The sequence below is a fragment of the Thunnus thynnus genome, chromosome 9 (assembly GCF_963924715.1).
Source record: "Thunnus thynnus chromosome 9, fThuThy2.1, whole genome shotgun sequence".
In the NCBI taxonomy this organism is placed as follows: Eukaryota; Metazoa; Chordata; class Actinopteri; order Scombriformes; family Scombridae; genus Thunnus; species Thunnus thynnus.
Genome location: NC_089525.1, coordinates 10,992,400 through 11,005,896, shown reverse-complemented (window position 1 = coordinate 11,005,896; position 13,497 = coordinate 10,992,400). Strand labels below are relative to the sequence as shown.

The window sequence follows — 13,497 nt, the reverse complement described above, 5'->3', positions numbered from 1 at the left end:
CTTGCAGATCACATTGATGGTTCCAATTTCAAAAAGGGGACCGCAGGGTGTGCTTCAGCTATCAGGGGATCACACTACTCAGCCTCCCGGGAAAAGCTTATGTCAGGGTGCTGGAGAGGAGGCTCCGGCCGATTGTTTCCTGGCAGTGGAACTGTGGACAAGCTCTTCACCCTTGCAAAAATACTTGAGGGGTCATGGGAGTTTGCACATCCAGTCTACATGTGTTTTGTGGACTTGGAGAAGGCTTAAGAGTGTGTCCCTTGGGGCACCTTGTGGGTGGTGCTGTGGGATTATAGGGTACTAGGACCGTTGCTGCAAGCCATTTAGTCCTTATATAACTGCAGTGAGAGCTGTGGCCGCATTCTCGTCAGTAAGTCAGGTTCATTCTCAGTGGGTGTTGGGCTCAACCGAGGTTTTCCTGATATTGTATGTTTTGTGAGAAAAAAAGAGTTAGTCGAGCTTTGAGTTGAGATTATTTTGTGACAGTACAGTCAGGTAGTTGTGTTGAAGCTGAGCTGCTGCTGTCAGCAGAATGACTGCACTGCATCCTCCCGTCCTCAGAAGTTTCTACTCCCGAGTCGAACTTGCCAAGTCTGAGCTAGCATGTATGTACGTACTTGGTATTGAGAAAGGCCCTATGTCAAATTGGCTTCAGTCACAGCCTAGTGCACTTCCTGGGGGCTTGGTTGACACATGTTGCCACTTCTTGTATCCATCATTTCAAATTAAAAGCCCTCTAGCATTTCATACACAGTCCAGCCATATACTAGGTTTGTCCTAGTCTTGTTTCCAGTCAAAGGTTACAATAACTGTCAACTCTTCCTGTTGGTTAACCACATAGACTGGGAGAAACCAGAGACCAGCAACCACACCGTCCACTGATCTGTGAAAATGCCTCTTAGCTATACTGTTACACCCGCTGGAATTTACTCTCAGTTAGATGGCAAAGGGCTTGTCTGCTTAGGTTACACAATACAGAGACACACACATACACAAACTGAGCACTCACCTTGCACACACACAGCAAATGATTTCTGTATCTTCCCCATTGGTATTTAATGAGTCTGTAGTCGATGTTCTGATGACGCTGGAAACTTATGGGCTGTTGTTTTGTCTACTTCTTCACGTTGTTTAGCACAAAATGACTTTTCCACTGATTATATCATTATATTCCCATCAGAGCAAATTGGCTCACCACTGTCTGGAGCTGAATAACTTCCCTAGCAGCCAAGCGTGAAGACAAACATACACACAGCACAAACAAGTACACATGCACACACAAACTAAAAAAGAAGGGTGTTCAGACTGAAAAAAAGGACAACTCACAAGTGTAATGGAACAAAACTTAGAAAAAATAGAAAAATAGGACTTGTTAAACTCTGAATACTGCTGAGTGTTATGTTATATAATTTGATTTTAAGAGCACATGACACAAAAGGGAAACCTCAATGTGTTTTTTTGGAAGTGGAAAGACAAAAATAGCATTTACAGTATTATATTATTAACATCTGTGCATGTCCTTATCCGCAGTTATTTCCATATGTTTTATTGTTTTGAGTGACTCACTCTCTCTCACCCATTCTCTCCATAGTGTGTAACTGTGATCTGGCACGATCGGGCTTCTTCCAGAAGAAGGGCGAGTACATCTGTACAGCAGACTATCAGCGTCTATATGGTACACGCTGCGACCGCTGCGACAGCTTCATCACAGGAGAGGTGGTCTCCGCTCTGGGACGCACTTACCACCCAAAGTGCTTTGTCTGCAGTGTCTGCAGGTACACATGCACACGCTCACAAACACAAACAGACTCCCAGTTTCCCATACACAAGGTTACAGTAGTACATATTATTGGGCTACATGACTATATATTCCATGAGGCAACCATCATGTGATTTCACTATACCGTTTATTCTGTGGTAGTTACCCTTTTATATCTTTGGCAAATACAGATGTGTTGACACAAATCAATGTGCAGAGCTGATTTTCTTGGTAATGTTGGACTTTTATGTGATTTCTTTAATGTAATAAAGTATCTTGATTTGTTAGGTATACTGCTTGCCACTGAATGGCACAGTTAGCATCAAAATCTGTCAAATCTGAACACACAGATATGATACACATATTTTTAGATTCAGTGTGAGTCACACTTTCTGAGGACATAATTATCTCTGATGTCCATCTGGAATAAATGTCCACAAATCATAGAAAAAATGTTCCTTATAATTCCAGAAATTGTCTGAGATTCATCATGTTTTTAAGTTCTCTTCAGTATCAAAGTAATTTATTATAATTAGTTGTTGTCTGTACATCCCTGGATGTATTACAAAGAAGAACTGCTAAAAGCTAATTCAGCATACTTTTGATGGTGTTAATTTGCCAAAATGTTAAAAAAAAAAAATAGAAGCTAAAAATATGGGGCTCAACTTGTAGCCCACTCACTAAATCCATGGAGGCATTGTACTTCCTGTTAACCTCTGGCTTATGGGAGCTGTAGTTCCAAAAGTGTATAGTAAGACAAAAATAATAATAGGAATGTCCAAATCCATTAAGATTAATTTTGTTGCACTCTCAGTATATTTTATTTTTAAATTCATGAAGACAACAAGCTGTAAACACAACACTGACATATTATCACCCTATAAAGGTGCTATTTACATATTTAGTCTGTCACTCGAGTCCAATATTCACTTTTCTTTAAGCTATGTTTTGGTGTCCACCAACTCATGCAAGGAGTATCTTGTTCTTTAGCTGCTCAACGCTCCACTGTATTCACCAGCTAGTCTCGAACTTTTTCTTTCTGCCATTTGGTGCTGGGCACGTAGTATGCATTGAATTTCTCAAGACTTCAAATTCTGCTAATAAGAGCGGTGGGAGTCAACCAAAATGGTAGTTTGGGCCGCAAAAGCAAAACAATTAGCTGAAAGACACTAAGTGCATCAAAGAGTTGAGGGGGACTCCAGCTGGATGCAAATTCTCTGTATATTTGTAACTACATTTCACATTACACATAGTCATTTAGTCCAGTTTTAACATAAATATATTGATTAGTGCAGCTTTAATATGCTCGGTTAGCCAGTCTGGTTATTTTATCCATAAACAGTTTCTCATTAGATTTTCCAGAGAAAATGATCTATATTGATATTGCAATATAAAGTCATATATGATTGAGGGTTTTACCCATATTTCCCACACCAAGTAGTAGACATTTACCCTGCTACTCAAGCTTAACAGTCCCTGTATTATAACTGTGTGCACACTGTACATATTCATCACTTCTTTATCTGTATCTGCTCTGTACTGTAATGAAGCACAGAAGTGATGATTCATTAGTGGAAGTAGCCTGTTTGAGAATAACAGAGAGGGCAGAGAACAGGACATTAATTGTGGAGCTAGAGAATAAGAAATGCATGACTGCTCTCTTTCTCTCTCTTTCTCTGCAGTGAGTCACTGTTTTCTGCCATGACTGGGCAGTCCTGCCTCAAATGATGCTGCTCGCCAAATACTGTGTTTAATTCAAATATATAAATTAAAACACCTTGTTGCATCTTTTGGACTAAAAAAACCGAAGGCGAAGTTCTTTATGGTCCGTTTAAAAGCTCATGATTCAGTATTACTTCAGCTGCTGAAAGTCACCATAATTGGAAAAGCTCAAGCAGTCTGTCGTTTTGCTTAGTCGAGACACGTCTCCAAAAGAGAGCTGACCTGGTGTTTCACGCTGTTAGATTTAGTGAAAGTAGGCCATCTCTCCTCTGACCTCCATCAGTGCTCATGTTAAGCTCCTCCTGAGTGAACTAAGAGTCAGCATCCCTGTTGGCTCCTCTTTCTGTTTCACCATTTTCACTCTCCTCGTTGCTCTTTCTTCTCCTTCTCTTTCATGTTCCACTCTTAAAAAGTCCTTCTTCTGTGCATGTTTTGCATATATATGCATGGTATGTGGAAACACCCATCTCTCTGTTGCTCTCTCCTTCCTTCCCTCTCTGTTCTGATGTGTTATAGGTTTACATAAGAACGATCTATATTTACCTCCCTTCAGGAGGGTACTGTTGAGTTCGTCTGTTGTTGTGTATCTGCTTGACTTTGGCTGATAAACATGCGGTCATACCCAGCCGCCGAGGGCAAAAAAAACTGAACTGACACCAACCGGACAGAGACACAGTTAGTGGAGCAGTCTTGTCTGTGTGTGTGTGTGTGTGTGTGTGTGTGTGTGTGTGTGTGTGTGTGTGTGTGTGTTCAGCGTACGTGGAGTCAACTGGAAGAGACAGCGAGAAGCCGAAGGGTGAATCTTTTCTTTCCTGCTCCATCTGCCCTCTGTCACATTGCTCACAGTCTTTTCTTGTACCTCTTCTTTTTTTGTCATCTTCTCTCCCTCCTGTCTCTCTTCTCCACACCACCCTCCCACCTCCCCTTCCTCCTCATTATTACCGTCATCATCTTCCTGCTCTTAATCATCATCCACATCACATCGTCTCCCTCTATGTCTCCATCATCGTCTCTCTTCCTCTGTGTCATCATCGCCTCAGCTCTAATGAAGGCAGATAGCGAGTTTCACTTTTCCATGCTGATGCTTTCAAAAAAAAAAAAAAAAAAGACAGTGGTGATCAAAGCCAGAGGGCGTATATCTCTAAAGCCAGAAATAGCTGTACTTCTGTGGCCAGTTTTTTTTTTTTTCTTAAAAAAAAAAAGAAAAAACCTGCATTAAATATGTAAACAGAGTAAATTTTTAAAGCGCTGAGAAAGGCTGACAAGGCAGAGTGTCTTGAGAGCAACACACAGGTAAAGACAAGGTCAAACTCACGCAGACTAACGCACTCCTCTGCACCATCACCGCATTTTCTGAGCTTATGTTGGACTATAGGCTGTGAAAGCTATGGTCAGACACTTACTCCATGTAAGCCTGTCATGCTTGGAAGTAGATACAAACCTCGAAAACAGGCTTCATGTGTCTCTAGGTTTCTGTGTTTAGCTTTTTGCTCAGTATGGCTGAATTAAAATGGAAAAGTTCAGAAACAGATGGTTAACCTTGGGACCAGCTGAAGGCTGAAATTAAAATTAAGCCTAAACAAATAATGCGCTTTATCAGTTTCCATTAACTTGCGTCCCTTTCAGTGTTTACTAGAGCCTTTGTTGAATAATTTGTGTGAAATGTCTCGACCATCGTCTCTATTTTATGTATGTCCTTCTTTGAATAATATCAAAGAGAACACTGCATGTGCCAGTTCCCTCTAAACACATATTCAGACAGAAACACTGATAGAATACACCCTCTCTGAAGCTCACAACCTCTAAAGCTGCCTTCACACATGCGTGCGTCTGTGTATCTCTAAGTGCGTACATGGATGTAGTGCACTCTTGTGTGCTGACTGCGAGCTCTGCTGGAGACTCTAGCCTCCCTCTGGGTCTTGGCTGCGGCTCCAGGCCTCGGCGGGGGAGTAAAAGGATTATTGCCGTCTATGTCTTTTAAACAGCCTTCCCTAAGCCTTTTAGCTCCCCATTCATTCTTGCATCCTCCCCAGTCATAAAGAAATCAATCCGTCGCTTCGAAAAGGAGAGGAAGGAGAGACAAAACAGTGAATCATGATATGGTCAATTTGATTTCATACAGTAGGAGCTGATTTGCTGTCACGTACTCTGCCTGTCTATGTGTGTGTGTTTACTTTTCTTAATCTTAAATAGTGGCACCAGCTGTGTAGGGAGGGAGCTAGGCAGAGCAAACTGGGCGGACAGACACAGAGAGAAAGAGGCAGTTAGGATCAGTATGCACTCCGTACAGTCTCCCTAATAAGTTTTCATTCTCACTGAGAGAGCTGGTTTTTCCTTTTTAGAAGCCTGTGGCAGCATCACATTATCAGCTCTTTAATCACAGAGCAGCCAGGTGCTCCTGCAACAGTCAGCGTCCTATTAACCCGTCATCCCAACTGTTTGTGAATGTATTTTCAGGTTCATAGTGGATGTCAGACTGTATTTAGCGTGTGTCAGCAGGATTATGGCCTGTCTGTCACCCAATCATGTTTCTGCCAGCACCCATTTGTTATTTCTGTGTGCGCACTTGGATGTAATGTAAACACACAGAATCACTGCAGGCATTTTATCTTCTATTGTGTGCTGCTTTTCTAATTCCCTCTCGATTCTTTTTTTTTTTCCCTCCTCAGTAAACCCTTCCCCATTGGAGACAGAGTGACGTTCAGTGGAAAGGACTGCGTGTGCCAGCAGTGCTCTCACACACTCGTCAAGTCAAATGAACCGATCAAGATCCATGGGCCCAGCCGTAAGTCCAGCATCCGCCTCGCTTTGTCCGTTCTGTTTAGGGCCACCAGGCGCAACAGCGCGCTGAGTCTAATGTGATGTGTCCATGAGGCCTATTTAGCTCATTTAGCTAATCTAGTATCTGTCAAATCAGTGGTCTGACCTGTCGTGCTGATCCGCCAGCTGAGAATTATGCAACGCAAACAGACACATCATTCAGTCATTACCGTCACTAAACATGCAGAGAATAGAGGATGTTATGTATTCACTGCACATCTGTTGAATCATCTAGACCTCTTCTTATATATCTAGAGTATTCCTACTTTAGCAAATACACCTTTCACGCATACACTGTACTTCGTATAAGTAAATAATGAGCTATATATCTTGTGTGTTATTAGACAGTTATGTGTGGGAAGATTGCACAGCCCTCTCCCTCTACGGTAAAAGGCAAGAAAATGACAAATTATGATCACACAACAAAGCAATAGTGATTGATAGTGAATCATTTGTTAAGTGTGGCACGCAGACAACAGGCTGCTGCTCACTGGCTGTGCAGTAATAGCAGATGGTGGAGAGGCAGTGAATAACTGTCCTCCCCAGATTGCTTCATTCAGGAGAATAAAAACCAAACGACTCCCAAGGTGCATGTTCATCACTCTGTCTTATGAGGAGGCAGTCTGTAAGACAGGACTCAGAGTGCAGACACAAAATGTAATCCGCTGTCTTTTACAGCCTGTTCTTCTGTAATTTTTTGAAACGAGCATGATGTTTAAGAATGCTAATGTATGCTGTGTGTGCACAAGTTGTCAAGTACAAAAGGATTATTTAAGGAGAATGGAAAGTATTATCTGTGGAAAGTTTGCTTATTTATGTTTCAATGGCCAAATCTCCTGACAACATTTCTAACTTTAAAAAAAGTTGTAGTCCTAATCCTTGTTTGGGTGTCATTAAAGATGACTCTTATCTCATCTGAAATTAATATATCTGCAGATTAATGTCTAAATAACAATCTTGCAAACTTGTATCAGACTTGGACTTGATATATTGTAATGATTTGCTGAATGTGTAAATCTGTACTGTATGACAACTAGACAACTGTATGACAATATAGGCTTATATATATCCTCATGAACTTTATATTTTGGACATGTATCATGTAAAACACACTGTCCTCAGTTAGAGTCTGGTTGGGGACCCTTGTTGTACCCCATCCCTCTCTGCAACCCAATTAAATCCATCATTTTGTAGGGTTTAAAGGGTCACTTACACATGAAGTTCAGTTTACTCATCATGAGAACTACACAGGAAGTAAAAACAGTTATATGATGTCTTCAGTCACTTTGGAGGAGCTTTTTAAAGTTTGAGAGAAAAAAACCCTGAAGATCTCTTTTCCAATTTCAACTTAGAGACTAAAAATGTATCACAGAAAGCCTGTGTTATGGGCTGAGGGTGTGGAGTTTGAAGGATGTGGACAGGGAGGCTTTAATGAATGACATTACAAAATTGCATTATACGAAATGTAGGATCCAGGGTTTTTTGGGATGTCACTCATAGTAGGGGATAAAAGTCACGATATCTCAGCCTCTCATGCTTCAGTTGCGACCATCAATTTTTAATCCTTCTCCTTACAAGCCCCCTAACTTTATGAAAGTGCAAAATGAATGGTGGTGTGCACCCTTTTAAACAGCTGCTGCACTTTTTGAAAGTGCAGCAGCTGTTTTCCACCCCGTCTCATGTATTGTAAATTACCATGTAACCCTTACCTAACATTCTCATGTCACAAGCTCTGTTGCATGATTTTTCAGATGATCTAACTGCAATTTCATCCAATGGCTAAAATGGGAAGTGTATCATGACTCAGTAGAAAATCAAATGTGCACAGTAACAGTGAGATCCTGGCCCTATAGACTCAGCACTATCACCACCAAATGACAGCTAAGATGTATTTGGACTGCAGAAAACAGACTCAATACACTGCAGCTTTTTTACAGTTTATCTTGGCTGACAGGGCAGAGTGGAGTGGTCCCTTGTGACTGTGCGTGCTTCTCTCAGGGCCAGTAGACTGGGTTAGAAAAGGTTAAGCTAAGCCAAATGTCTTCCAAATGGAAACAAATGGAGCGCTGACCTTTTTTCAGCATTTTGACGCTCTGCAGCCATGCATCATTTGCAGCCTCTGCACTGTCCCGCTCCTTTCTGGCCCTGTTAGCGGTGGTCAATAACGCCTGCTGGGTGTCTTACTGAGGGATATGGAACATACAGTTGCTTGTGTACTGTGTTTGCTTGTGTGTGTGACTGAGAGAAAAACAGAGAGAGATTCATACATGTCTCATGTGAGGGGGATTTTATCCAACTGTTTTAGCCCTGGGGCTATTTCAGTGATATTTGCTTCCTGCCTGTTTTCAATCATGTTGTAACAGTGCTTACTGTTGAGAGAACAAGGCTCACAACACAGCAATATCCCACATTAGCACGGCTATTGATTAAGGAGGTGGCTGCACAATAGCAGTAAAAGCACAGTAGGTGTTTATAACAACACATCCTCATAATTAAACAACACTATAGGTCTAAAATTCAGCAGGCAAAAAACAACCTATGGTTATGTTTATGCCATCTAGTGGCCATAATAATGCACTCCAGGACAACCTATGGGACCGTAATACGCCGCTTTCCAAAACCGTTACAAATGACTGTTAAAAAATAATTGTTTTATGGAGGCAACAAAATTAGCACCAGCCAAATGCTGCAAAGGTTATCTATTGAGTGGCTGGTAAAATTTGGACATTCTCTAGCCATCGACAAAAAAGTTAATTTTGCACCCTGATTTTATGGTGTGACAATGCTGTTGTTAATGTCTGGTTAGGTTTAGGCAAAAAAAAATACTTGGTTAGGGTTGAAGAATGATCATGGTTTGGGTTAAAATGATCACTTGAAACATGGTTAGTACTTTCTTAAAGTTACGCAACCTTCATCATTATGGCAACGGTCAACACCACAACGTTACCTTTTTTTTTAAAATGTCCTTGAATGACCATAGAAGTATAAAAGAAGTGAATATTGCTACAGTATCGTCAGGCATTGGTAAGTTGACTACTGTTTTGAAGCCTCAAGTTTTGGCTTTCACCATCTTAGATTTTTGGAGCCAGAAGGGCCATATTTGACATTCAACATGACTTTTTTAGGAAACCAAAATGTCACAATTAGCTTTCATTTACTGAGAGCACACTGTGAAATAGCAACAGCTCTTAAAGGGCTACTACTATACTTATAGAATCTGGGGTTATGATACGTGACCAACATTGTCGCTGTGGTAGCGACTTGTCAATCACAAGGTAACCACGCCCTAAAGCATACGCTGCTTTATCATCAATTTTACTCTAAATGGGGCCATAATTTACAAAATGAACATCATGCTGTATTAAAGAAGACTTGAAACTAGCGATTGAGACCATAAACTCATTAGGAAAGTGTTTACTGAGGTAATAAATCAAGTGAGAAGTAGTGAGAAGATTTTTTCATAGATTTCTATACAATCTGACTTATTTTTGGAGCCAGTGGAGTCCTCCCCTGCTTGCCATTAGAAAGAAAGCAGGTTTAAGGCACTTCTGCATTGGTCTGCATTTTCAGACCTGGAGCTAGCAGCTTGGTCCTGACTTGCAAAAAAAAAACATGACACTTGTGGTTGGAAGCCGGAGGCGAACATTGGTCTCTTGCAGCAAAGTCTACTTTCTGCCATCTGACATCCACTCAACTCGCCTCCTCCTAATAAGGCAAAATCATCTTATCAAGTCACCTTATATCGACGTCACCTGAACTGCCTCACTTCCCCGGGTTATAATTACTACAGCAGCTAGATGGCATAAACGTAACTATGGGTCATTTTTGCTGGCCTGAATTTTAGACCTACGGAATACTGTCAGTTTAAAGATGTACAATTATACCTTGGCTAACTTTGTGCTCTCTCCCTCTACTCCTGTAATTGCTCTTTTTCTTTCTGCATGCTTACCTCTCTCTCTCCTTTGCCATTTTTTTTTTTTAATCTTGCTCTTTCTCTGTCTGATGCGCTCTTTTTCTCCAGACTGTGCTGGATGTCGGGCCGAGATCAAGCAGGGTCAGTCTCTCCTGGCGTTGGAGAAACAGTGGCACGTCAGCTGCTTCAGATGTCGGACCTGCAATATGGTCCTCACCGGAGAGTACATCAGCAAGTGAGTGTGAAAAGAGAAAAAAAACATTTGAAGCCATTTGATTCTCATGTCTCACTCAGAAAAGACAAACAAATTGAAAACATGTCCTGCTGTGTTTGCTTTTGATGAAACAAACCACACTTTTTCCATATCCAGTTTCTCTTTAGAGAGGCTAAACTGTGCATTTGATACACTACAGTAGCTTCTTTTATATTTTCTATGTTGCAGGGATGGAGTGCCGTACTGTGAGGCAGATTACCACGCACAGTACGGGGTGAAATGTGAGACCTGCAGCAGATACATCAGTGGAAGAGTTCTGGAGGTGAGAATGGGACTGCAAAGAATCAGAATCAAAATCTATTTTATTAACCATGTATTCAGCATACAAAGAATGTGTCTTGGCATTTGCTCGCAATATCGAAATGAAATGTATGAAATATATGAAGGTGACAATGAGACAATCCTAACAAAGGTTACACTTTGCTGAATTTTACAGCAATACAGACCTTCTCAAATGGGAGTTGACTGTGGTAACTGAGTGTAATCAGCGTTATCAGAATTGAGCAGTTGCATTTTATCCTCGTCTCTGTTTAAGCCCCACTGTGCTAAGGGAGTGAGCGACTTAAGATTGGAGGGTGATAAAAACAAAACCAAAACAAATTCAGCTGCCGTGTGTCAGCCGCCCGGTCGAACATTGGTGCATATCCACTTTTTCCGCTGTTTTCCTCTAGAAGCACAGTTTAGCAGAACATAAGCCCACCTGAACAAAAAGCAAGATTGAATTATAACAACCTGTAAGCAGTCAAGAGGAAAAGGGAGTTATAAAAAGATCAGTGTGAGGAGTGAAGGGGAGAAATGGAGGGAGGAACGACGCAGAAAGCCGAGGCAATTTTAAAAAGAGATGGATGAAGGAGTCAGCGGTGGAGAGAGGAGTAGAGAGGGAAGGAGCTGAGGCGAACGGAGGAAGATGGATTTAAGTAGAAGTGAAGGGAAAATAATGAGGGGAGTATAGGGTTGAAAATAATGGAAGTGATAAAGTGCAGATGCTAATTAAATGTTTTGGAAGAGTCTCCGGAGGGCGTCTTTTGTCTTTTGGGACCTAAGGAAAGGGAGTGGACGTAGTAAAATTTTGTCACACACACACACACACACACACACACTCAGGGCCTTGTTGTCCCTGTGCTCATTTGCTTGTCAGAAAGGCTGGTGTAAAGTGCTTTGTTCCTGACTGTCAGTCTCTCTGGGCTATTTATAGACATGGGGACATGTCAGCCTTTATCTGTGAGTCCCCTCTCTCTCTCTCTCTCTCTCTCTCTCTCTCTCTCTCTTTTCTCTATGTCTCTCTCTCTCGCTCTCTTAACATGTGTGTGTGTGTCTCTTCTGTCAGATTTTGATATCATAATGGTTCACTTCTTTAAGATGTAGCGCGCAACTGATTTACAAGAAGTCTGATCCAGAACACTAACACGCCAAAAATACAGTAGAAATGTAAGACAAGAATATTATATTAACTCTATCTGGGTCCTTTCACAGATACTAATAAGTCCTCCATTTATCTGTTTTAAAGTAAAGTATAGTTTTATTCTAAAATTGGTGAAGTTTCTTTCATTGAAAATATAATGTATCTAAATGTAATCCGTCTCTGTTTGTGTCTATGTCGATCATTAGGCTTGTTCGAGTGCTCCACAGCAGCACAGAGCTCCTCTTCTGTCCGACTTTCCAGAGACAAACATTGTTAGTGTAATGAGTAGTTTAGAAAAGATGGAGACAGGGAGAAGTAAGGAGAGGAAATGAAAGTCATAGGAGCACAAAACTTCCCTTTATTTAGTTTCACTTATTTCCTTTCCCTTCCTCCCTCGGTATCTCTGTTCGCCAATAAATATAGCATCCTATTAATGCCATGAAGAGAATGGGGGCCTCATTAGAAACAGTAACAGCAGTTGCTGTACTGATACCATATGACCACAGACGGTAAACGCTCTGCTGCTCGGAAAGCACGAGATGGAAATGCTGGCGTGCAGCATCCTCTTCTGGCTTTCCTTTCAGAGAAACTTGAGACAGACTGTGAGAGCAGGGATTGGTTAAAATGCAGCTTAGATACAATTAAGAACTATACATTTGCAGTTCTTGGAGAGAGTACATTCATTTCCTGCAGATCACATATCAGTTTATTAAAAAGCCGGAAAAGCCTCTGCTGTTCCGTTTGTTTATACATGTTTGCATTAAATGACTCACCTAACACACACAAAACACACATGCTGGGTGTGTTCAGATGAAACAGTTCAGGTCTCCTTGACACACGCCACATGTCAGCAGTGCTTCTATAAATAGAAATTCTCTAATGGTGTGTCAGGAAGGCAGAGGTGACGGGACAGGGCCACGCCTCAGCTGTCAGCCCTGCGGAGACACATGTGAGAAACATCAGGACCGTGAACTGGACCTGATGAACAGATGAACCCGGCACAATGACATCATACTTCATCATTTCACGTGTCCATTTTCACCTGCGCAACATGAGTTCGGATGTGTTCCCTCGGGGTATTCAGGATGTCCAAGGACATGTATCGCACTCTTGTGTCCTTCACTTCCACAGCCACCTACTTCCCTCTTTCTCTCTGTAGCACACACACACACACACACACACCCACTCCAACACATTTCTTCATGTGACTGACCTACAGGGATCTTTTGCTCTAATTAAGGCATGGAGGAGAATGGGTGGTGGCTATCATGTCACTGCTGCATGCTGATGAAACAACTACAGGCTATGCTATGATGTCTCAATACATTATGAGGCCATTTGGGGTCAGGTGATATACAGTAGAAAACATATGGAGACAATGACCTGCTCAAGATGGGCCCCCAAATTGTAGATTAGCCCCTACTCTGTGAAACTGTTTATGATGGTAATTTATGTTCCCTCACACCTCTCCTCTCCTCTACTCTCCTCTCCTCTCCTCAGGCGGGAGGGAAACACTACCATCCGACCTGCGCTCGCTGCGCCCGCTGTAACTTGATGTTCAAAGAGGGAGAGGAAATGTACCTGACAGGTGAAACTTGATGCCAACG

General features: G+C 41.7%; 1 protein-coding gene and 1 long non-coding RNA gene across 2 annotated transcripts in view; one reads left to right on the top strand and one right to left on the bottom strand.

Annotated features, from left to right (window-relative positions):
- The window catches only part of ablim3 (actin binding LIM protein family, member 3), a 48,454-nt gene that overhangs the window by 22,851 nt on the left and 12,106 nt on the right, over positions 1-13,497 (top strand). Inside the window, exons 3-7 of the mRNA XM_067598800.1 lie at positions 1,592-1,775; positions 6,151-6,266; positions 10,323-10,449; positions 10,657-10,750; positions 13,391-13,478. Coding sequence (XP_067454901.1) covers positions 1,592-1,775; positions 6,151-6,266; positions 10,323-10,449; positions 10,657-10,750; positions 13,391-13,478 — 609 coding nt within the window. The remainder of the gene's footprint in view (positions 1-1,591; positions 1,776-6,150; positions 6,267-10,322; positions 10,450-10,656; positions 10,751-13,390; positions 13,479-13,497) is intronic.
- On the bottom strand, positions 10,773-13,068 carry LOC137189127 (uncharacterized). Its single transcript, XR_010929590.1, has 3 exons — positions 12,933-13,068; positions 12,664-12,825; positions 10,773-12,467 (listed from the first exon to the last, which is right to left on the bottom strand). It is a non-coding gene; the product is annotated as an uncharacterized lncRNA (long non-coding RNA).